This window comes from Nerophis lumbriciformis, linkage group LG01 (assembly GCF_033978685.3).
Source record: "Nerophis lumbriciformis linkage group LG01, RoL_Nlum_v2.1, whole genome shotgun sequence".
Taxonomy (NCBI): domain Eukaryota; kingdom Metazoa; phylum Chordata; class Actinopteri; order Syngnathiformes; family Syngnathidae; genus Nerophis; species Nerophis lumbriciformis.
The window spans coordinates 63,065,001-63,091,120 of record NC_084548.2 but is presented as its reverse complement, the minus strand read 5'-3'; the positions used below and the strand labels follow the sequence as shown (position 1 = coordinate 63,091,120).

The window sequence follows — 26,120 nt, the reverse complement described above, 5'->3', positions numbered from 1 at the left end:
TACGTCCGTGTACCACTCCGTATAGCGGCGTTTTAAAAAGTCATAAATTTTACTTTTTATTTGCATTTATCGGACATCTCTAATAATAATAATTATTATTATTGTAATGATGATAATAATAATAATAATAATAATAATATTAATAAAAACAATAATGATAATAATAATAATATTAATAATAATAATAATGATAATAATAATAATAATAATAATAACAGTAAATGACAGCTGCGAGTTTCAGGAGAAATCATTGGGAGCCTGAAGGCGTGTCTGCTAAAGTGAGGGCCAAAAGTGGGCTGAGCAAACAAAGGCGCAGGCCGCTATGTTGGCGTGTTGACTTATTAGACAGGAAGTTTTGTTTGAAGAGGAAACAGAAAACTAAAATGCATCAAAAGATAAAGAGAGACTTTCCTGGACGACGGAGGTTAATGTATGATAAGAATATTCACAGGCACGCTAATGTCGCGTTTTAGGAATAATGGACGGATGGTGCCAAGTATTTTGGTACTGGTAGTACAAACCCCGTTTCCATATGAGTTGGGAAATTGTGTTAGATGTAAATATAAACTCAATACAATGATTTGCTAATCCTTTTCAACCCATATTCAGTTGAATATGCTACAAAGACAACATATTTGATGTTCAAACTGATAAACATTTTTTTTTTTGCAAATAATCATTAACTTTAGAATTTGATGCCAGCAACACGTGACAAAGAAGTTGGGAAAGGTGGCAATAAATACTGATAAAGTTGAGGAATGCTCATCAAACACTTATTTGGAACATCCCACAGGTGAACAGGCAAATTGGGAACAGGTGGGTGCCATGATTGGGTATAAAAGTAGATTCCATGAAATGCTCAGTCATTCACAAACAAGGATGGGGCGAGGGTCACCACTTTGTCAACAAATGCGTGAGCAAATTGTTGAACAGTTTAAGAAAAACCTTTCTCAACCAGCTATTGCAAGGAATTTAGGGATTTCACCATCTACGGTCCGTAATATCATCAAAGGGTTCAGAGAATCTGGAGAAATCACTGCGAGTAAGCAGCTAAGCCTGTGACCTTCGATCCCTCAGGCTGTACTGCATCAACAAGCGACATCAGTGTGTAAAGGATATCACCACATGGGCTCAGGAACACCTCAAAAACCCACTGTCAGTAACTACAGTTGGTAGCTACATCTGTAAGTGTAAGTTAAAACTCTCCTATGCAAGGAAAAAAACGTTTATCAACAACACCCAGAAACGCCGTCGGCTTCGCTGGGCCTGAGCTCATCTAAGATGTACTGATACAAAGTGGAAAAGTGTTCTGTGGTCTGACGAGTCCACATTTCAAATTGTTTTTGGAAACTGTGGACGTCGTGTCCTCCGGACCAAAGAGGAAAAGAACCATCCGGATTGTTATAGGCGCAAAGTTGAAAAGCCAGCATCTGTGATGGTATGGGGGTGTATTAGTGCCCAAGACATGGGTAACTTACACATCTGTGAAGGCGCTATTAATGCTGAAATGTACATACAGGTTTTGGAGCAACATATGTTGCCATCCAAGCAACGTTACCATGGACGCCCCTGCTTATTTCAGCAAGACAATGCCAAGCCACGTGTTACATCAACGTGGCTTCATAGTAAAAGAGTGCGGGTACTAGACTGGCCTGCCTGTAGTCCAGACCTGTCTCCCATTGAAAATGTGTGGCGCATTATGAAGCCTAAAATCCCACAACGGAGACCCCCGGACTGTTGAACAACTTAAGCTGTACATCAAACAAGAATGGGAAATAATTCCACCTGAGAAGCTTAAAAAATGTGTCTCCTCAGTTCCCAAACGTTTACTGAGTGTTATTAAAAGGAAAGGCCATGCAACACAGTGGTGAACATGCCCTTTCCCAACTTCTTTGGCACGTGTTGCAGCCATGAAATTCTAAGTGAATTATTGTTTGCAAAAAAAAAAAAAAGTTTATGAGTTTGAACATCAAATATCTTGTCTTTGTTGAATATGGGTTGAAAAGGATTTGCAAATCATTGTATTCCGTTTATATTTACATCTCACACAATTTCCCAACTCATATGGAAACGGGGTTTGTAAATATTTACTGTACTTCCTGTTCATTTATTTTGCTTGACACAGGTAACATAGTAAATATTTACTGTACTTCCTGTTCATGTGTTCCAAAATAAAAGTTTTGTTTTGTTGTGTCGGTGCAAAGGGAGGCAGAATGTGCTGAAGAGGGGGAGGGGTAGGTAATGGCTGGACTGGTCTCGGGTTTCTGGGGTGGGGGTTCTACCTGCAGGCGGGGTGTGAGCGTGTGATGAATGAGACCACTGTTGGGACTTGATTGGCTGCGACCACACAGCTGCTGGGATTACTGGCCTCCCAGAGATGCTTTTCAATCTTGCCTGCTGAAAACAGGTCATTTTGAGAGGCGGGGCTGTAAAATGCAAATTAATCCCTCCTAGCCACGCCCCTTCACGCCAAGTGAACCTTGGTTCCCGCCCCGGCAGCCATGCTTTGTAGTTTTGGTTCTACAAAGATCAGCTGTTCTGGACCTGGTGGATTGACAGTCGATGACGTTCACCACAACACAACATCCCAGATCACAGGCGTCAAACTGCAGGCCCCGGGGGCCACGTCTGGCCCGCCACATCATTTTACACAGTAGGCACTGATCCAATTAAAAGTAGTTTTTAGGAAAATCATTATTTATTTGGCAGGAGGACATTGGTTTTATGGTATTATGGTTTTATATTGGAAGGCTAAACTAGCTACACAACAACTCGAACTGACATTGCTAACCTAATAACCAAATATATTACTGTGCCAAACACAGTAGGCACTGATCCAATTAAAAGTATTTTTTAGGAAAATCATTCTTTATTTGGCAGGAGGACAGTGACGCTATGGTTTTATATTGGAAGGCTAAGCTAGCTACACAACAACTCGAGCTGACATTGCTAACATAATAACCAATCATATTACTGTGCCAAACACAGTAGGCACTGATCCAATTAAAAGTAGTTTTTAGGAAAATCATTCTTTATTTGGCAGGAGGACAGTGACCCTATGGTTTTATATTGGAAGGCTAAGCTAGCTACACAACAACTCGAACTGACATTGCTAACCTAGTAACCGATTATATTACTGTGCCAAAAACAGTAGGCACTGATCCAGTTAAAAGTATTTTTTAGGAAAATCATTCTTTATTTGGCAGGAGGACAGTGACGCTATGGTTTTATATTGGAAGGCTAAGCTAGCTACACAACAATCAATCAATCAATCAATGTTTATTTATATAGCCCTAAATCACAAGTGTCTCAAAGGGCTGCACAAGCCACAGCGACATCCTCGGTACAGAGCCCAACTCGAGCTGACACTGCTAACGTAATAACCGATCATATTACTGTGCCAAACACAGTAGGCACTGATCCAATTAAAAGTAATTTTTAGGAAAATTATTCTTTATTTTGGCAAGAGTACAGAGACGCTATGGTTTTACTGTATATTGGAAGGCTAAACTACCTAAACAACAACTCGAACTAACATTGCTAATGTAATAACCGTTTATAATACTGTGCCAAACACAGTAGGCACTGATCCAATTGAAAGTAGTTTTTAGGAAAATCATTATTTATTTGGCAGGAGGACAGTGACGCTATGGTTATATATTGGAAGGCTAAGGTAGCTACACAACAACTTGAGCTGACATTGCTAACGTAATAACCGATCATATTACTGTGCCAAACACAGTAGGCACTGGTCCAATTAAAAGTAATTTTTTATTTGGCAGTAGGACAGTGACGCTATGGTTTTATATTGGAAGGCTAAGCTAGCTACACAGCAAATCGAGCTGATACTGCTAACGTAAGAACCGATCATATTACTGTGCCAAACACAGTAGGTACTAGAGATGCGCGGATAGGCAATTATTTCATCCGCAACCGCATCAGAAAGTCGTCAACCATCCGCCATCCACCCGATGTAACATTTGATCAGAACCGCACCCGCCCGCACCCGCCCGTTGTTATATATCTAATATAGACGATGCAAGGCATTAGTGAGGTTATAAAGCTTTTGCCTGTTAAAGAAAGGAGACGGATCCAATGCAGCAGAGACATTCGCGTGCCACGCTGTCACGGCCCAGACGCACACCAGTGCGCAATCATATGGGAGCCGCGCTGAGCGCACCTCCAAGCGCGTCTCGCTGCCGGCGACGGCCGGGTATGGGCCCGACGCTCCAGCGCCATCCATTTTCAGGGCTAGTTGATTCGGCAGGTGGGTTGTTACACACTCCTTAGCGGGTTCCGACTTCCATGGCCACCGTCCTGCTGTCTATATCAACCAGGGTGAGCCCCACCCCTTTCGTGAGCGCACTGCGCGCGGAGTGACCCCTGTTACGCGCCCCCGGCAACAGGGGTGGCGGGCAGGTAAGCTGCGCGGGCGGAGCGCGCGGAGTGACCCCTGTTACGAGCCCCCGGCCACGGGGGTGGCGGGCAGGTAAGCTGCTTACCTGCTGTGCGTGACGCCAGCCGCGGCGAAGGCGGACGAGGCGGGGTGTCGGTGCGGTGGGCGCGGTGGTGACCCTGGACGTGCGTCGGGCCCTTCTCGCGGATCGCCTCAGCTACGGCTCCCGGTGGGGCCCTCTCGGGGGAAGGGGCCTCGGTCCCGGACCCCGGCGAGGCGTCCCTTCTCCGCTCCGTAAAAGTGTCCATCTCTTTTTTTTTTTTCTTCTTCTGTTAATTGTGGCATATGCAGCAGGTGCCTGCTCGTTTTTCGTATGTGGGTAACAACATTTAACTATGTATATATGGGCATCTACATCAACTATATGATTTGCCTGAGAAGCTGGACAGGACATAAAAAAAAAATAAAATAAATAAATAAATAAATAAATAAATAAATAAATAACTATGTATATATATTTCCGAATTGGTTTAACTGCTGAATCTATTTAAAAACTAATTTTTTTTTATTTCAACCGCCCGACCCGACCCGCGGATAAAATCTAATTTTTTTTTAATTTCATCCGCCCGATCCGCGGATAATCCGCGGACTCCGCGGTTGTGCCCGCAAACCGCGCATCTCTAGTAGGTACTGATCCAATTAAAAGTAATTTTTAGGAAAATCATTCTTTATTTTGGCTACAAATGGTTTTATATTGGAAGGCTAAACTACCTACACAACAACTCGAACTAGCATTGCTAATGTAATAACCGTTTATAATACTGTGCCAAACACAGTAGGCACTGATCTAATTAAAAGTAGTTTTTAGGAAAATCATTCTTTATTTGGCAGGACAGTGGTTTTATATTGGAAGGTTAAGCCAGCTACACAACAACTCGAGCAGACATTGCTAACGTATCAATCACACACTTCTGATGTACTGCTAATTACCATTTCATTGTCTCCTCCATTGCCACAAATACTAGTCACCCACTCTGCCAATCAATGTAGTTTTTCGTAAAATCCATCAATTTGTGAAAGTTTGTGGGCGCAGCAGGATTCTTCTGTTTACACTCCCGGAGCAACTTCTTCACAGTTGAAGGAACATCGCCACGGATCATAAACGTTCCAAGTAAGGCACTTTTTACTTCAGATAAGGCTGAAAGACTTGTGCTGGCCATTTCATCGTGAACGACAACCGCGGCGCAAACACGTTCGGGTGAATTTCTACAATATGTGGCTAATCCGGTAACGTCACATGTTGGGAAACATCACACCTCGGGCAAAGTAAGAAGGTCCCATGTACACAAAAAACAGGTCCTGATAGGTAAGAAAAGGTGTGCGTTAGAGCGACTTGTCCAGGGTGTACCCCGCCTTCCACCTGATTGTAGCTGAGATAGGCTCCAGCACCCCCCGCCACCCCGAAGGGAATAAGCAGTAGAAAATGGATGGATGGGTGTGCGTTAGACTTGGATCTCTGAGGTGGCTTTCCTCCGTCAGTGGAATTCAACTGTCCATCCATCCATCTTCTTCCGCTTATCCGAGGTCGGGTTGCGAGGGCAGAAGCCTAAGCAGGGAAGCCCAGACTTCCCTCTTCCCAGCCACTTAGTCCAGATCCTCCCGGGGGATCTCGAGGTGTTCCCAGGCCAGCCGGGAGAAATAGTCTTCCCAACATGTCCTGGGTCTTCCCCGTGGCCTCCTACCGGTCGGACGTGCCCGAAACACCTCCCTAGGGAGGCATTCGGTGGCATCCTGACCCGATGCCCGAACCACCTCATCTGGCTCCTCTCGATGTGGAGGAGCAGCGGCTTTACTTTGAGCTCCTCCCGGATGACAGAGCTTCTCACCCTATCGCTAAGGGAGAGCCCCGCCACCCGGCGGAGGAAGCTCATTTCGGCCGCTTGTACCCGTGATCTTGTCCTTTCGGTCATAACCAAAAACTCATGACCATAGGCGAGGATGGGAACGTAGATTGACCAGTAAATTGAGAGCTTTTCCTTCCGGCTCAGCTCCTTGTTCACCACAACAGATCGATACAGCGTCCGCATTACTGAAGACGCCGCACCGATCCGCCTGTGGATCTCACGATCCACTCTTCCCTCACTCGTGAACAAGACTCCGAGGTACTTGAACTCCTCCACTTGGGGCAAGATCTCCTCCCCAACCCGGAGATGGCACTCCACCCTTTTCCTGGTCCAGTTAAATACTGTACACCAACAGTACTTAACCAGCGTAGAGAAGATGGAGTGAAAGACACTCGGTCCACACGTCATGTTCTGCCAGCAACAAACATGACAGTCCAGCATTCATGCTGCTGCTAATAATCAACAACACACGTCATTTTGGCGCTCATGCAGCGAGACATCTGCTGCTCTCCTTCCTGCCGTCTGCTTTGGGAGCAGAGCTTGGAAGCAGCAGAAGGAAGAAGCAAGTGGAAGATTGCTGCTCGGCGTCCTCATAAAGTCGTGGAATATTCAGTGTGTAAAGCAGATGTGGGGCTGGGAAATGACTGCAAGCTGGTTCTGAAAACATGAACGGGCGGCAGGAACCCAGCGCACTCTTAGAGGTGACAGTCCAATAAGTTTGTCTTGGCTCCTACTTTGGCATCTGTTCGCACTTTCTTCACACGGTGTTAGCAGCTACTGAGTTTATGGTCTCAGCACTTAGCAGCTACTCAGTCTATGGTCTCAGCACTGGGCTGTCGTCAACGTGTGGAACGAGAGCCTGAGGGTGTACTCAGGTACTCACAGTGCCAGTCTAAACTCCTACAAGCCTAAAGATTTGGGACTGTTATATACCTAAAGTTTTAGGACTACTTCACGTCTAAAGTCTTAGGATTATTCCACACCTTAAGTCTTATGACGACTTCACGCCTAAAGTGTTAAGAATACTTCACGCCTGAAGTCTTAGGACTACTTCAAGCCTAAAGTCTTAGGACTATTCCACATCTTAAGTCATAGGACGACTTCACGCCTAAAGTCTTAGGACTACGTCACGCCTAAAGTCTTATGACGACTTAACGCCTAAAGTCTTAAGAATACTTCACGCTTAAAGTCTTAGGACTACTTCAAACCTAAAGTCTTAGGACTACTTCACAACAATGTCTTAGGACTACTTCACACCTAAAGTCTTAGGACTACATCACAACAAAGTCTTAGGACTACTTCACAACAAAGTCTTAGGACTACTTCACACCTAAAGTCTTAGGACTCTTTCACGCCTTGAGTCTTAGCACTACTTCTCACCTAAAGTCTTATGACGACTTCACGCCTAAAGTCTTAGGACTACTTCACATCTAAAGTCTTAGGACTACTTCACAACTAAATTTTTAGGACTACTTCACACCTAAAGTTTTTGGACTACTCACACCTAAAGTTTTTGGACTACTTCACACCTAAAGTCTTAGGACTACTTCACACCTAAAGTCATAGGACTACTTCACACCTAAAGTCGTAGGACTACTTCACACCTAAAGTCTTAGAACTACTTCACGCCTTGAGTCTTAGCACTACTTCTCACCTAAAGTCTTATGACGACTTCACGCCTAAAGTCTTAGGACTACTTCACATCTAAAGTCTTAGGACTACTTCACACCTAAAGTTTTTGGACTACTTCACACCTAAAGTTTTTGGACTACTTCACATCAAAAGTCTTAGGGCTACTTCACACTTAAAAACTTAGGACTACTTCACAACTAAAACTTAGGACTACTTCACACCTAAAGTCTTAGGACTACTTCACGCTTTGAGTCTTAGGACTACTTCACACCTAAAGTCTTATGACGACTTCACACCTAATGTCTTAGAACGACTTCACACCTAAAGTCTCAGGACTACTTCACAGCTAAAGTCTTAGGACTACTTCACAACCAAAGTCTTATGACGACTTCACACCGACAGTCTTAGGACGACTTTATGCCTAAAGTCTTAGGACTAATTCACGCCTAAAGTCTTAGGGCTACTTCACACCTAAAGTCTTAGGACTACTTCACACCTAAAGTCTTAGGATTACTTCACATCTAAAGTCTTTGGACTACTTCACACCTTAAAATTTATAGGACTACTTCACGTCTAAAGTCTGATGACTATTCCACACCTAAAGTCTTGGGATTACTTCAAACCTAAATTCTTAGGACTACTTCACGCCTAAAGTCTTAGGACGACTTCACACCTAAAATCTTAGGGCTACTTCACACCTAAAGTCTTAGGACTACTTCACAACTAAAGTCTTTAGACTATTCCACACCTTAAGTCTTAGGACTACTTCACGCCTTGAGTCTTAGGACTACGTCACACCTAAAGTCTTATGACGACTTCGCGCCTAAAGTCTGAAGAATACTTCGCGCCTAAAGTCTGAAGAATACTTCACGCCTAAAGTCTTAGGACTACTTCACACCTAAAGTCTCAGGACTACTTCACAGCTAAAGTCTTAGGACTACTTCACAACCAAAGTCTTATGACGACTTCACACCGACAGTCTTAGGACGACTTTATGCCTAAAGTCTTAGGACTAATTCACGCCTAAAGTCTTAGGGCTACTTCACACCTAAAGTCTTAGGACTACTTCACACCTAAAGTCTTAGGATTACTTCACATCTAAAGTCTTTGGACTACTTCACACCTTAAAATTTATAGGACTACTTCACGTCTAAAGTCTGATGACTATTCCACACCTAAAGTCTTGGGATTACTTCAAACCTAAATTCTTAGGACTACTTCACGCCTAAAGTCTTAGGACGACTTCACACCTAAAATCTTAGGGCTACTTCACACCTAAAGTCTTAGGACTACTTCACAACTAAAGTCTTTAGACTATTCCACACCTTAAGTCTTAGGACTACTTCACGCCTTGAGTCTTAGGACTACGTCACACCTAAAGTCTTATGACGACTTCGCGCCTAAAGTCTGAAGAATACTTCGCGCCTAAAGTCTGAAGAATACTTCACGCCTAAAGTCTTAGGACTACTTCACACCTAAAGTCTTAGGACTACTTCACAACAAAGTTTTAGGACTACTTCACACCTAAAGTCGTAGGACTACTTCACACCTACAGTCTTAGGACTACTTCACATCTAAAGTCTTAGAACTACTTCACAACTAAATTCTTAGGACTACTTCACACCTAAAGTTTTTGGACTACTTCACATCTAAAGTCTTAGGGCTACTTCACACTGAAAAACTTAGGACTACTTCACAACTAAAACTTAGGACTACTTCACACCTAAAGTCTTAGGACTATTTCACGCCTTGAGTCTTAGGACTACTTCACACCTAAAGTCTTAGGACTACTTCACACCTAAAGTCTTAGGACTACTTCACGCCTTGAGTCTTAGCACTACTTCTCACCTAAAGTCTTATGACGACTTCACGCCTAAAGTCTTAGGACTACTTCACATCTAAAGTCTTAGGACTACTTCACAACTAAATTCTTAGGACTGCTTCACACCTAAAGTTTTTGGACTACTTCACACCTAAAGTTTTTGGACTACTTCACATCTAAAGTTTTAGGGCTACTTGACACTTAAAAACTTAGGACTACTTCACAACTACAACTTAGGACTGCTTCACACCTAAAGTCTTAGGACTACTTCACGCCTTGAGTCTTAGGACTACTTCACACCTAATGTCTTAGGACAACTTCACACCTAAAAACTTAGGACGACTTCACGCCTAAAGTCTTAGGACGACTTCACACCTAAAATTTTAGGGCTACTTCACAGCTAAAGTCTTAGGACTACTTCACAACAAAGTCTTATGACGACTTCACACCTACAGTCTTAGGACGACTTTATGCCTAAAGTCTTAGGACTAATTCACGCCTAAAGTCTTAGGGCTACTTCACACCTAAAGTCTTAGGACTACTTCACACCTACAGTCTTAGGATTACTTCACATCTAAAGTCTTTGGACTACTTGACAACTTAAAATTTAGGACTACTTCACGTCTAAAGTCTGATGACTATTCCACACCTAAAGTCTTGGGATTACTTCAAACCTAAATTCTTAGGACTACTTCACGCCTAAAGTCTTAGGACGACTTCACACCTAAAATTTTAGGGCTACTTCACACCTAAAGTCTTAGGACTACTTCACAACTAAAGTCTTTAGACTATTCCACACCTTAAGTCTTAGGACTACTTCACGCCTTGAGTCTTAGGACTACGTCACACCTAAAGTCTTATGACGACTTTGCGCCTAAAGTCTGAAGAATACTTCACGCCTAAAGTCTTAGGACTACTTCACACCTAAAGTCTTAGGACTACTTCACACCTAAAGTCTTAGGACTACTTCACAACAAAGTCTTAGGACTACTTCACACCTAAAGTCATAGGACTACTTCACACCTACAGTCTTAGGACTACTTCACAACTAAAACTTAGGACTACTTCACACCTAAAGTCTTAGGACTACTTCACGCCTTGAGTCTTAGGACTACTTCACACCTACAGTCTTATGACGACTTCACACCTAATATCTTAGGATGACTTCACACCTAAAGTCTCAGGACTACTTCACACCTAAAGTCTTAGGACTACTTCACAACAAAGTCTTAGGACGACTTTATGCCTAAAGTCTTAGGACTAATTCACGTCTAAAGTCTTAGGACTAATTCAGGTCTAAAGTCTTAGGGCTACTTCACACCTAAAGTCTTAGGACTACTTCACACCTAAAGTCTCAGGACTACTTCACACCTAAAGTCTTAGGACTACTTCACACCTAAAGTCTTAGGACTACTTCACGTCTAAAGTCTTAGGACGACTTCACACCTAAAATGTTAGGGCTACTTCACACCTAAAGTCTTAGGACTACTTCACGCCTTGAGTCTTAGCACTACTTACGACAGGCTAATCGCACCACTAGTTATGTGAATATAGTTGTACACGTTGGCTCCAATGACACTAGAATGAGACAGTCAGAGATTACAAAGAGAAACATAGCCAGGACTTGTGATCTCGCTAGAAAGATGTCCAGGCATCGAGTAATTGTCTCTGGCCCCCTGCCTGCGAGAGGCAATGATGAGAGATATAGCAGATTAGTCTCGCTTAACAAGTGGCTGGCTAGCTTCTGTAGACAACAGGGACTAACGTTTATTGATAATTGGCCCTCTTTCTGGGGCAAACCAGGCTTGCTGATGAGGGACGGCCTTCACCCTAACCAGGAAGGCGCCATCATCCTGTCTAAGAATATAGACTACTGTTTAAGTCACATTTGACTAACTACACTAGAGCAAGCCCGGTCACAGGCAATTACAGAGCCTGCTAGTCCGGGTGAGGAGTCAGTTAAGCTAGAACTAGCCAGCACCAGGCTGGATAATTCCTGTACGCATAGCAATTTTCTTGGAATAACACACAACTCACATAATGTGTTTTCTGTTGTGAATGTGTCCGGGGTAGATATGCATTCTACTGAGGTGGCAAATCATGATGCGTTCAGTCGATCGCAGCATCAAGTAAACAATCTGAAAATTCCCGTCGTATCAATTCCTAGATATGGTCAAAACTATTTAAAGTGCACTACGTATAGTAAACGCAACATTATTAATATTTCTACTACGGATAATTTAAACAAAAACTCGTCAAAACAGCCCAATACTTATAATATGGGCTTTTTAAACATAAGATCATTGTCTCCCAAAACGTTATTAGTTAATGAGGTCATTAGAGACAACAATCTTAACGTCATTGGTCTTAGCGAAACCTGGCTCAAACCAGACGAATTTTTTGCGCTAAATGAGGCATCTCCTCCTAACTATACGAATGCGCATATTGCCCGTCCCCTTAAAAGGGGTGGGGGGGTCGCACTAATATACAATGAAAACTTTAACCTTACCCCTAACCTAAATAATAAATACAAATCGTTTGAGGTGCTTACTATGAGGTCTGTCGCACCGCTGCCTCTCGATATGGCTGTTATCTACCGCCCCCCAGGGCCCTACTCGGACTTTATTAATGAATTCTCAGAGTTCGTTGCTGATCTAGTGACGCACGCAGACAATATAATCATAATGGGGGACTTTAATATCCATATGAATAACCCATCGGACCCTCAGTGCGTGGCGCTCCAGACTATAATTGATAGCTGTGGTCTTACACAAATAATAAATGAACCTACGCATCGCAACGGCAATACGATAGATCTAGTGCTGGTCAGGGGTGTCACCACCTCCAAAGTTATGGTACTCCCGTATACTAAAGTAATGTCCGATCATTACCTTATAAAATTCGAAGTTCTGACTCATTGTCAACAAACTAATAATAATAATAACTGCTATAGCAGCCGCAACATTAATGCCGCCACAACGATGACTCTTGCTGACCTACTGCCTTCGGTAATGGCACCATTCCCAAATTATGTCGGCTCTATTGATAACCTCACTAACAACTTTGACAATGCCCTGCGCAAAACCATTGATAGTATAGCACCGCTAAAACAAAAAAGGGCCCCTAAAAGGCGCACCCCATGGTTTACAGAGGAAACCAGAGCTCATAAATTATCATGTAGAAAGTTGGAACGCAAATGGCGCGCGACCAAGCTTGAGGTTTTCCATCAAGCATGGAGTGATAGTTTAATATCGTATAAACGCATGCTTACCTTAGCTAAAGCTAAATATTACTCAAATCTCATCCGCCTCAACAAAAACGACCCTAAATTTTTGTTTAGTACAGTAGCATCGCTAACCCAACAAGGGACTCCTCCCAATAGCTCCACCCACTCGGCAGATTACTTTATGAATTTCTTTAATAAGAAAATTGAACTCATTAGAAAGGAGATTAAAGATAACGCATCCCAGCTACAACTGGGTTCTATGAACACAGATACAACTGTATCTACGACGGATACTGCAATACAAAATAGTCTCTCTCTTTTTGATGAAATAACATTAGAGGAACTATTACAGCGTGTAAGTGGGATAAAACAAACAACATGTTTACTTGACCCACTTCCTGGGAAACTTATCAAGGAGCTTTTTGTATTATTAGGTCCATCAGTGCTAAATATTATAAACTTATCACTTTCCTCTGGCACTGTTCCCCTAGCATTCAAGAAAGCGGTTATTCATCCTCTGCTCAAAAGACCTAACCTTGATCCTGACCTCATGGTAAACTACCGACCGGTGTCCCACCTTCCCTTTATTTCGAAAATCCTCGAAAAAATTGTCGCACAGCAGCTAAATGAACACTTAGTGTCTAACAATCTCTGTGAACCTTTTCAATCCGGTTTCAGGGCAAATCACTCTACGGAGACAGCCCTCGCAAAAATGACTAATGATCTACTGCTAACGATGGATTCTGATGCGTCATCTATGTTGCTGCTTCTTGATCTTAGCGCTGCTTTCGATACAGTCGATCATAATATTTTATTAGAGCGTATCAAAACACGTATTGGTATGTCAGACTTAGCTTTGTCGTGGTTTAACTCGTATCTTACTGACAGGATGCAATGCGTCTCCCATAATAATGTGACCTCGGACTATGTTAAGGTAACGTGCGGAGTTCCTCAGGGTTCGGTTCTTGGCCCTGCACTCTTTAGTATTTACATGCTGCCGCTAGGCGACATCATACGCAAATACGGTGTTAGCTTTCACTGTTATGCTGATGACACCCAACTCTACATGCCCCTAAAGCTGACCAACACGCCGGATTGTAGTCAGCTGGAGGCGTGTCTTAATGAAATTAAACAATGGATGTCCGCTAACTTCTTGCAACTCAACGCCAAGAAAACGGAAATGCTGATTATCGGTCCTGCTAAACACCGACATTTATTTAATAATACCACCTTAACATTTGACAACCAAACAATTACACAAGGCGAATCAGTAAAGAATCTGGGTATTACGAGAGAGTTGGGTCGAAGATAACTTCGTCCCAACTCTCTCGTTTGAATCACACATTAAGAGTGTTACTAAAACGGCCTTCTTTCATCTCCGTAATATCGCTAAAATTCGTTCTATTTTATCCACTAGCGACGCTGAGATCATTATTCATGCGTTCGTTACGTCTCGTCTCGACTACTGTAACGTATTATTTTCGGGTCTCCCTATGTCTAGCATTAAAAAATTACAGTTGGTACAAAATGCGGCTGCTAGACTTTTGACAAGAACAAGAAAGTTTGATCATATTACGCCTATACTGGCTCACCTGCACTGGCTTCCTGTGCACTTAAGATGTGACTTTAAGGTTTTACTACTTACGTATAAAATACTACACGGTCTAGCTCCGTCCTATCTTGTCGATTGCATTGTACCATATGTCCCGGCAAGAAATCTGCGTTCAAAGAACTCCGGCTTATTAGTGATTCCCAGAGCCCAAAAAAAGTCTGCGGGCTATAGAGCGTTTTCTATTCGGGCTCCAGTACTATGGAATGCCCTCCCGGTAACAATTAGAGATGCTACCTCAGTAGAAGCATTTAAGTCCCATCTTAAAACTCATTTGTATACTCTAGCCTTTAAATAGCCCCCCTGTTAGACCAGTTGATCTGCCGTTTCTTTTCTTTTCTCCTCTGCTCCCCTTTTCCTTGAGGGGGGGGGGGGCACAGGTCCGGTGGCCATGGATGAAGTGCTGGCTGTCCAGAGTCGGGACCCGGGGTGGACCGCTCGCCTGTGCATCGGCTGGGAACATCTCTGCGCTGCTGACCCGTCTCCGCTCGGGATGGTGTCCTGCTGGCCCCACTATGGACTGGACTCTTACTATTATGTTGGATCCACTATGGACTGGACTCTCACAATATTATGTCAGACCCACTCGACATCCATTGCTTTCGGTCTCCCCTAGAGGGGGGGGGGGGTTACCCACATATGCGGTCCTCTCCAAGGTTTCTCATAGTCATTCACATCGACGTCCCACTGGGGTGAGTTTTTCCTTGCCCGTATGTGGGCTTTGTACCGAGGATGTCGTTGTGGCTTGTGCAGCCCTTTGAGACACTTGTGATTTAGGGCTATATAAATAAAGATTGATTGATTGATTGATTGATACTTCTCACCTAAAGTCTTATGATGACTTCACACCTAATGTCTTAGGACGACTTCACACCTAAAGTCTCTGGACTACTTCACAGTTAAAGTCTTAGAACTACTTCACAACAAAGTCTTATGACGACTTCACACCTAGTCTTAGGACGCCTATATGCCTAAAGTCTTAGGACTAATTCACACCTAAAGTCTTAGGGTTACTTCACATCTAAAGTCTTAGGACTACATCACAACAAAGTCTTAGGACTACTTCACACCTAAAGTCTTCGGACGACTTGTCACCTAAAATTTTAGGGCTATTTCACACCTAAAGTCTTAGGACTACTTCACACCTAAAGTCTTAGGACTACTTCATACCTATAGTCTTTTGACTATTTCACGCCTTGAGTCTTAGGACTACTTCACACCTAAAGTCTCATGACGACTTCACGCCTACAGTCTTAGGACGACTTTATGCCTAAAGTCTTCGGACTATTTCACACCTAAAGTCTTAGGGCTACTTCACACCTAAAGTCTTATGACGACTTCACGCCTACAGTCTTAGGACGACTTTATGCCTAAAGTCTTAGGGCTACTTCACACCTAAAGACTTAGGGCTACTTCACACCTAAAGTCTTAGGACTACTTCACACCTAAAGTCTTAGGACTACTTCACACCTAAAGTCTTAGGACTACTTTACACGTAAAATCTTAGGGCTACTTCACACCTCAAGTCTTAGGACTACTTCACACCTCAAGTCTTAGGACTAAATTACACCTAAAATCTTAGGGCTACTTCACACCTAAAGTCTTAGGACTACTTCACACCTACAGTCTTAGGATTACTTCACATCTAAAGTCTTTGGACTACTTCACACCTTAAAATTTAGGACTACTTCACGTCTAAAGTCTGATGACTATTCCACACCTAAAGTCTTGGGATTACTTCAAACCTAAATTCTTAGGACTACTTCACGCCTAAAGTCTTAGGACGACTTCACACCTAAAATTTTAGGGCTACTTCACACCTAAAGTCTTAGGACTACTTCACAACTAAAGTCTTTAGACTATTCCACACCTTAAGTTGTTCGGACTACTTCACGCCTTGAGTCTTAGGACTATGTCACACCTAAAGTCTTATGACGATTTCGCGCCTAAAGTCTGAAGAATACTTCACGCCTAAAGTCTTAGGACTACTTCACACTTAAAGTCTTAGGACTACTTCACACCTACAGTCTTAGGACTACTTCACATCTAAATTCTTAGGACTACTTCACGCCTTGAGTCTTAGGACTACTTCACACCTAATGCCTTAGGACGACTTCATGCCTAAAGTCTCAGGACTACTTCACAGTTAAAGTCTTAGAACTACTTCACAACAAAGTCTTATGACGACTTCACACCTACAGTCTTAGGACGCCTATATGCCTAAAGTCTTAGGACTAATTCACACTTAAAGTCTTAGGGCTACTTCACACCTAAAATTTTAGGACTACTTCATACCTAAAGTCTTAGGACTACTTCATACCTATAGTCTTTTGACTATTTCACGCCTTGAGTCTTAGGACTACTTCACACCTAAAGTCTCATGACGACTTCACGCCTACAGTCTTAGGACGACTTTATGCCTAAAGTCTTCGGACTATTTCACACCTAAAGTCTTAGGGCTACTTCACACCTAAAGTCTTATGACGACTTCACGCCTACAGTCTTAAGACTAATTCACACCTAAAGTCTTAGGACTACTTTACACGTAAAATCTTAGGGCTACTTCACACCTAAAGTCTTAGGACTACTTCACACCTCAAGTCTTAGGACTACTTCACACCTCAAGTCTTAGGACTAAATTACACCTAAAATCTTAGGGCTACTTCACACCTAAAGTCTTAGGACTACTTCACACCTAAAGTCTTAGGGCTACTTCACACCTAAAGTCTTAGGACTACTTCACACCTCAAGTCTTAGGACTACTTCACACCTAAAGCCTTTGGACTACTTCACGCATTGAGTCTTAGGACTACTTCACACCTAAAGTCTTATGACGACTTCACGCCTAAGGTCTTAGGACTACTTCACGTCTAAAGGCCGAGGACTATTCCACACCTAAATTCTTAGGATTACTTCAAACCTAAAGTCTTAGGACTACTTCACACCTAAAGTGTTACGACTACTTCACGTCTAAAGGCTGAGGACTATTCCACACCTAAATTTTTAGGATTACTTCAAACCTAAAGTCTTAAAACTACTTCACACCTAAAGTCTTAGGTCTACTTCACAGCTAAAAACATAGGACTACTTCACGTCTAAAGTAAGGACTATTCCACACCTAAAGTCTTAGGATTACTTCAAACCTACAGTTTTAGGACTACTTTACACCTAAATTCTTAGGACTACTTCACACCAAAAGTCTTAGGACTATTCCACACCTAAAGTTTTAGGACTACTTCACACCTAAAACTTAAGACTACTTGACGTCTAAAGTCTTAGGACCATTCCACACCTAAAGTCTTTGGACTATTCCACACCTAAAGTCTTAGGACTACTTCATAGCTAAAAACGTAGCACTACTTCACATCTAAAGTCTGAGGACTATTCCACACCTAAAGTCTTAGGATTACTTCAAGCTTACAGTCTTAGGACTACTTCACACCTAAATTCTTAGGACTATTCCACACCTAAAGTTTTAGGACTATTTCACACCTAAAGTCTTAGGACTACTTGACGTCTAAAGTCTTAAGACTACTTGACGTCTAAAGTCTTAAGACTATTCCACACCTAAAGTCTTTGGACTATTTCACACCTAAAGTCTTAGGACTAATTCACGTCAAGAGTCTTAGGACTATTCCACACCTAAAGTCTTAGGATTACTTCAAACCTAAATTCAAACCTAAAGTCTTAGGGCTACTTCACACCTAAAGTCTTAGGACTACATTATAGCTAAAAACCTAGGACTACTTCACGTCTAAAGTCTGAGGACTATTCCACACCTAAAGTCTTAGGATTACTTTAAACCTACAGTCTTAGGACTACTTCACACCTAAATTCTTAGGACTACTTCACACCTAAAGTTTTAGGACTATTTCACACCTAAAGTCTTAGGACTACTTGACGTCTAAAGTCTTAGGACTATTCCACGCCTAAAGTCTTTGGACTATTCCACACCTAAAGTCTTAGGATTACTTCAAACCTAAAGTCTTAGGACTCCTTTACGCCTAAAGTCTTCGGACTACTACCCGCTTAGAGTCTGAGGACTACTTCACACCTAAAGTCTTAGGACTACTTCACACCTAAAGACTTGGGACTATTTCACGCCTAAAGTCTTGCGACTGTTTGTATCGCACATGATATCACATACAAGTAAACACTCTGTGGGACTATTTGTATAGCACATGATATCACACACAAGTAAACCCTCTGTGGGACTGCTTGTATCGCACATGATATCACATACAAGTAAACACTCTGCGGGACTATTTGTATAGCACATGACATCACACACAAGTAAACCCTCTGTGGGACTGCTTGTATAGCACATGATATCACACACAAGTAAACCCTCTGTGGGACTGTTTGTATCGCACATGATATCACACACAAGTAAACACGCTGCAGGTGTGCTTGTATAGCACATGATATCACATACAAGTAAACACTCTGCGGGACTGTTTGTATCGCACATGATATCACACACAATTAAACCCTCTGTGGGACTGTTTGTATCGCACATGATATCATACACAAGTAAACACGCTGCAGGTGTGCTTGTATAGCACATGATATCACATACAAGTAAACACTCTGCGAGACTATTTGTATAGCACATGATATCACACACAAGTAAACCCTCTGTGGGACTGTTTGTATCGCACATGATATCACACACAAGTAAACACGCTGCAGGTGTGCTTGTATCGAACATGATATCACATACAAGTAAACACTCTGCGGGACTATTTGTATAGCACATGATATCACACACAAGTAAACCCTCTGTGGGACTGCTTGTATCGCACATGATATCACACACAAGTAAACACGCTGCAGGTTGTATCGAACATGATATCACATACAAGTAAACACTCTGCGGGACTATTTGTATCGCACATGATATCACACACAAGTAAACACTTTGCGGGACTGCTTGTATCGCACATGATATCACACACACAAGTAAACAGTCTGCAGGACTGCTTGCATCGCACATGATATCACACACAAGTGAACACTCTGCAAGACTTCTTGTATCGCACATGATATCACCCATTAGACTTCTATCCATCCATGTTTTTTCTAATGATATCGGACGATATCAAAACGACGGGGACACCCCTTAGGACGATTCCACACCTAAAGCCTTAGGACTCCTTCACGCCTAAAGTCTTAGGACGACTACCCGCTTAGAGTCTGAGGACTACTTCACACCTAAAGACTTGGGACTACTTCACGCCTAAAGTCTTGCGACTGCTTGTATCGCACATGATATCACACACACAAGTAAACACGCTGCAGGTGTGCTTGTATCGAACATGATATCACATACAAGTAAACACTCTGTGGGACTGTTTGTATCGCACATGATATCACACACAAGTAAACACTCTACGGGACTATTTGTATAGCACATGACATCACACACAAGTAAACCCTCTGTGGGACTGCTTGTATCGCACATTATAACACATACAAGTAAACAGTCTGCAAGACTGCTTGTATCGCACATGATATCACCCATTAGACTTCTATCCATCCATGTTTTTTCTAATGATATCGGACGATATCAAAACGACGGGGACACCCTTGTTGGCCGCTATAGACAAGTTTTATAGGACTCCTCTTTGTGGTCGTCTCGTGAGAAGATTTCAAACGAGGTGTTTGCAGAAGCGTGGGGGTTGTACTCACTCTTGTGAGACACTGCGAGCATTAGAAAGGGAAAGAAAGAAAGAATGTTCCAACTGGTATATTCCAGCTCGCAGCTGCAGGCTAAACTACCTGCAAGAAGGTGGAGCAGCATGGAGGCTTCAAAGCCCGGGGTAACCACTAACTACGTCTTGCAAGCCTGTCATTAAAAAAGATGAATGACTCCATTGTTGGCTCACAGTCTCAAGGAGATTAAGACAAAAGTTGTCAATCAAGACCTGGAGCGGAGTCAAAAGTCCTCCTGACTATTGGATCAGATCCAGGACAATGATTGCCGAATGATATCGGCGTCTACACATTCTTCTTTTGTCCCGCCCGCTCCACCTGTACGCCGACTCACCTCCGAGCTGACACACTGGACCGGTGGACACTTTATGACGCCTGCAGACATGTTGGGAGTCGTACTCCTACCGACATATTTGGCAAGGCAGTGATGTCACACGTCTGGGTGAGGACAGGAAGAAAGAATGTGACGGACAAGTCATGGCAGACCTCTGAAAACACAAGTCAATATTACAGTCACTTATTATTGTTGATGGGTTTTAACATAAAACAATGTTAGAGAGCTCCTTTACTATCAAACAAAACATCAGTCAAAAGTGTGATTGACACATACTTTCCTTCGATGAGGCTTCTTAAAGGGGAACTAGACTTTTTGGGAGATCATTCACAATCCTTAGGTCAAACCAGAACACGCATGTTTTTATTTTACGATACATTCTAAATCATAAATAAACGATAGCAAAAGTCAGCTAACAATGGAGTCAATGTGAGTCGCTCTATTCCGCCTATAAAGAGCTCTGAAAACTTCCAAAAACGTCCATCAAGGTTTTTTATACACACGCTGTAAGTATAGATGTAGTATCTAGTAACATTCATAATAACATGTAATATTTACATGATTTCATCATACTGTAAGTATATATGTCATGTAGTAACATTCATAATAACATGCAATATTTACATATTTTCATTATACTGTAAGTATTTATGTAATGTAGTAACATTCATCATAACATGTAATATTGACATATTTTCACCATACTGTAAGTATATATGTAATGTAGTAACATTCATAATAACATGTAATATTTACATGATTTCATCATACTGTAAGTATATATGTCATGTAGTAACATTCATAATAACATGCAATATTTACAAATGTTCATTATACTGTAAGTATTTACTTAATGTAGTAACATTCATCATAACATGTAATATTTACATGTTTTCACCATACTGTAAATATTTATGTAATGTAGTAACATTCATCATAACATGTAATATTTACATTTTTTCACCATACTGTAAATATATATGTAATGTAGTAACATTCATAATAACATGTCATATTTACATATTTTCATCACACTGTAAGTATAGATGTAGTATCCAGTAACATTCATAATAACACGTAATATTCACATCAGTTCATCATACTGTAAGTATATATGTCATGTAGTAACATTCGTAATAACATGCCATATTTACATATTTTCATTATACTGTAAGTATTTATGTAATGTAGTAACATTTATCATAACATGTAATATTGACATATTTTCACCATACTGTATGTATATATGTCATGTAGTAACATTCATCGTAACATGTAATATTTACATATTTTCACCATACAGTAAGTATTTATGTAATGTAGTAACATTCATAATAACATGCAATATTTACATATTTTCATTACACTGTATTTATGTAATGTAGTAACATTCATAATAACATGCAATATTTACAAATTTTCATTATACTGTAAGTATTTATGTAATGTAGTAACATTCATTCATGTAATATTTACATATTTTCACCATACTGTAAATATTTTTGTAATGTAGTAACATTCATCATAACATGTAATATTTACATATTTTCACCATACTGTAAGTATTTATGCAATGTTGTAACATTAATCATAACATGTAATATTTACCTATTTTCACCATACTGTAAGTATATATGTAATGTAGTAACATTCATAATAACATGTCATATTTACATATTTTCATCACGCTGTAAGTATAGATGTAGTATCTGGTAACATTCATAATAACATGTAATATTAACATCAGTTCATCATACTGTAAGTATATATGTCATGTAGTAACATTCGTAATAACTTGCCATATTTACATAATACTGTAAGTATTTATGTAATGTAGTAACATTCATCATAACATGTAACATTGACATATTTTCACCATACTGTAAGTATATATGTAATGTAGTAACATTCATAATAACATGTCATATTTACATATTTTCATCACGCTGTAAGTATAGATGTAGTATCTACTAACATTCATAATAACATGTAATATTTATTTTTTAGGGGATGGCGTGGCGGGGTTGGAAGAGTGGCCGAGCCAGCAACTTGAGGGTTCCTGGTTGGATCTCCACCTTCTACCAACCTCATCACGTCCGTCGTGTCCTTGAGCAAGACACTTCTCCCTTGCTCCCGCCATCAGTGTGTGAATGTGTTTCAATGGGTGAATGTGGAAATAGTGTCAAAGCACTTTGAGTACCTTGAAGTTAGAAAAGCTCTATACAAGTATAACGAATTTACCATTTACCATTTGTAGTAACGGTGGTGTACGGCTTCAGCGGTCGCGGAGGCAAAAACTCGGACATGGGAGGAGTTCGGGGAAGCCATGGAAAACGACTTTCGGACGGCTTCGAAGAGATTCTGGGCCACCATCCGCCGCCTCAGGAAGGGGAAGCAGTGCAATATCAACACCGTGTATGGTGAGGATGGTGTTCTGCTGACCTCGACTGCGGATGTTGTGGATCGGTGGAGGGAATACTTCGAAGACCTCTTCAATCCCACCAACACGTCTTCCTATGAGGAAGCAGTGCCTGGGGAATCTGTGGTGTAGTTAAAAAGCTCCTCAGTGGCAAGGCCCTGGGGGTAGATGAGATCCGCCCGGAGTTCCTTAAGGCTCTGGATGCTGTGGGGCTGTTTTGGTTGACAAGACTCTGCAGCATCGCGTGGACATCGGGGGCGGTACCTCTGGATTGGCAGACCGGGGTGGTGGTTCCTCTCTTTAAAAAGGGGAACCGTAGGGTGTGTTCTAACTATCGTGGGATCACACTCCTCAGCCTTCCTGGTAAGGTCTATTCGGGTGTACTGGAGAGGAGGCTACGCCGGATAGTCGAACCTCGGATTCAGGAGGAACAGTGTGGTTTTCGTCCTGGTCGTGGAACTGTGAACCAGCTCTATACTCTCGGCAGGGTCCTTGAGGGTGCATGGGAGTTTGCCCAACCAGTCTACATGTGCTTTGTGGACTTGGAGAAGGCATTCGACCGTGTTCCTCGGGAAGTCCTGTGGGGAGTGCTCAGAGAGTATGGGGTATCGGACTGTCTGATTGTGGCGGTCCGCTCCCTGTATAATCGGTGTCAGAGCTTGGTCCGCATTGCCGGTAGTAAGTCGGACACGTTTCCAGTGAGGGTTGGACTCCGCCAAGCCTGCCCTTTGTCACCGATTCTGTTCATAACTTTTATGGACATAATTTCTAGGCGCAGTCAAGGCGTTGAGGGGATCCGGTTTGGTGGCTGCAGGATTAGGTCTCTGCTTTTTGCAGATGATGTGGTCCTGATGGCTTCATCTGGCCAGGATCTTCAGCTCTCGCTGGATCGGTTTGCAGCTGAGTGTGAAGCGACTGGGATGAGAATCAGCATCTCCAAATCAGAGTTCATGGTTCTTGCCCGGAAAAGGGTGGAGTGCCATCTCCGGGTTGCGGAGGAGACCCTGCCCCAAGTGGAGGAGTTCAAGTACCTCGGAGTCTTGTTCACGAGTGAGGGAAGAGTGGATCGTGAGATCGACAGGCGGATCGGTGCGGCGTCTTCAGTAATGCGGACACTGTATCGATCCGTTGTGGTGAAGAAGGAGCTGAGCCGGAAGGCAAAGCTCTCAATTGACCGGTCGATCTACGTTCCCATCCTCACCTATGGTCATGAGCTTTGGGTTATGACCGAAAGGACAAGATCACGGGTACAAGCGGCTGAAATGAGTTTCCTCCGCCGGGTGGCGGGGCTCTCCCTTAGAGATAGGGTGAGAAGCTCTGCCATCCGGGGGGAGCTCAAAGTAAAGCCGCTGCTCCTCCACATGGAGAGGAGCCAGATGAGGTGGTTCGGGCATCTGGTCAGGATGCCACCCGAATGCCTCCCTAGGGAGGTGTTTAGGGCATGTCCGACCGGTAGGAGGCCACGGGGAAGACCCAGGACATGTTGGGAAGACTATGTCGCCCGGCTGGCCTGGGAACGCCTCGGGATCCCCCGGGAAGAGCTGGACGAAGTGGCTGGGAAGAGGGAAGTCTGGGCTTCCCTGCTTAGGCTGCTGCCCCCGCGACCCGACCTCGGATAAGCGGAAGAAGATGGATGGATGGCATTTGTAGTAACGTTCATAACAACATGTAATATTTACATATTTTCATCATACTGTAAATATACAATCATTGGTACTTTAACTTTTACTTAAATATATGTAGTATCTTCTAACATTCATAATAACATGTAATATTGACATTTTTCATCATGCTGTAAGTATATATGTAATGTAGTAACATTCATTAATATGTAAAATTTACATATTTTCATCATGATGTTAGTAACATGATGTAAGTGTATATGCCATGTAGTAACCTTCATAATAACATCTAATATTTACATATTTTCATCATACTGTAAGAATATATGTAATGCAGTAACATTCATAATAACATGTCATATTTGCATATTAAGTATTAATTAATTTCACAGACGCATCACAACGTTCACTTTTCCTTCAACAGCAATGAGACGACTAAACATGGCAGACTTTAGGACAAATGATGATGTAGAAACTTCTATTTTTGAGCCTGAATATAAGGAGGATGATCTACAAGTTTTAGAAGCTGTGTGCTAAACAGATGCAGCTTTAGTCAAACACTGAGCATCATGTAGCAGTAATGCTAAGTGCTAAACAAGATATACAAACATAATACAACAAACACTTACTGTACAATGTCTGCTCTCACTTGGATAAAGACTGATGGGATGTTTATAGCTTCCCCTTTACATCAACAATTCATGTGTGTGTGTGTGTGTGTGTGTGTGTGTGTGTGTGTGTGTCCTTGCAGTGTCAGTGATGGACTTGGTGGACACCTGCTGTGAGACAGGAGCAAAATGGGCGTCAGCTAACGGTCACTGCAACAGCATGGACATGCCCACCAAGGACATTCAGTCTATCTGCTGGTGAGACGTCACATCTTTTTACTTCAGTAAAATAGAATAAAATAAAATAAAAATTGCAGAGGGAGTCTAATTGTCGATAAGGATTGTTTTGGTTAGGGCGAGCAAACACATTCCAAAGGTTTGTGGCTCTCAAATTTAACAGCATTTCGTCTTGCAGAGCGGAAAGCTTCTCCGAGATGTTATCCAGTCAGCAATTTAGTTGGGAAACTACGTGCCCACAGCTCTGCCCATCTTTCAATCATTTGTGGTAACTTTAGGGTACTTTGAACGCTGTCCAGCATCTTCCCATTTATGGCAACACTTACTCCAATCAGCAGATGTCCTGTTACCATGACTACAAATAGGTAGATGTTCTTAAGGCCCTCGACTGAAAGACACGCCAGACACAAAACCCTCCACCTATCCCATTAGTCCATCGTGTGTCTGGCAACAAACACTACGTCAGGAAAAGGCATGTTGCCCACAACCAGATTCGATTTGCTTGAGAGGCAAGTCGATCACTTCAGGTTTTAGATTTTGGAGAGCAGGACAGAAAGACACTCCAAGAAAGTTAAGACAAGGAAGCAAAAGCAATG

At 42.3% G+C, this 26,120-nt stretch overlaps 1 protein-coding gene and 1 long non-coding RNA gene across 3 annotated transcripts in view; one reads left to right on the top strand and one right to left on the bottom strand.

The window, feature by feature from the left end:
* fbln2 (fibulin 2) overlaps window positions 1-26,120 on the top strand; it is a 109,661-nt gene that overhangs the window by 21,892 nt on the left and 61,649 nt on the right. Inside the window, exon 3 of the mRNA XM_061923629.1 lies at window positions 25,431-25,545. Within this exon, the coding sequence (XP_061779613.1) occupies window positions 25,431-25,545 (115 nt within the window). The remainder of the gene's footprint in view (window positions 1-25,430; window positions 25,546-26,120) is intronic.
* LOC133570873 (uncharacterized) overlaps window positions 1-26,120 on the bottom strand; it is a 58,710-nt gene that overhangs the window by 30,132 nt on the left and 2,458 nt on the right. The window contains exon 3 of one of the 2 annotated variants that reach the window (XR_009810254.1): window positions 20,639-20,742. The exons of the other annotated variant lie outside the window; for it this stretch is intronic. This is a non-coding gene — a long non-coding RNA (uncharacterized lncRNA). The remainder of the gene's footprint in view (window positions 1-20,638; window positions 20,743-26,120) is intronic. 2 annotated transcript variants of the gene reach the window in all.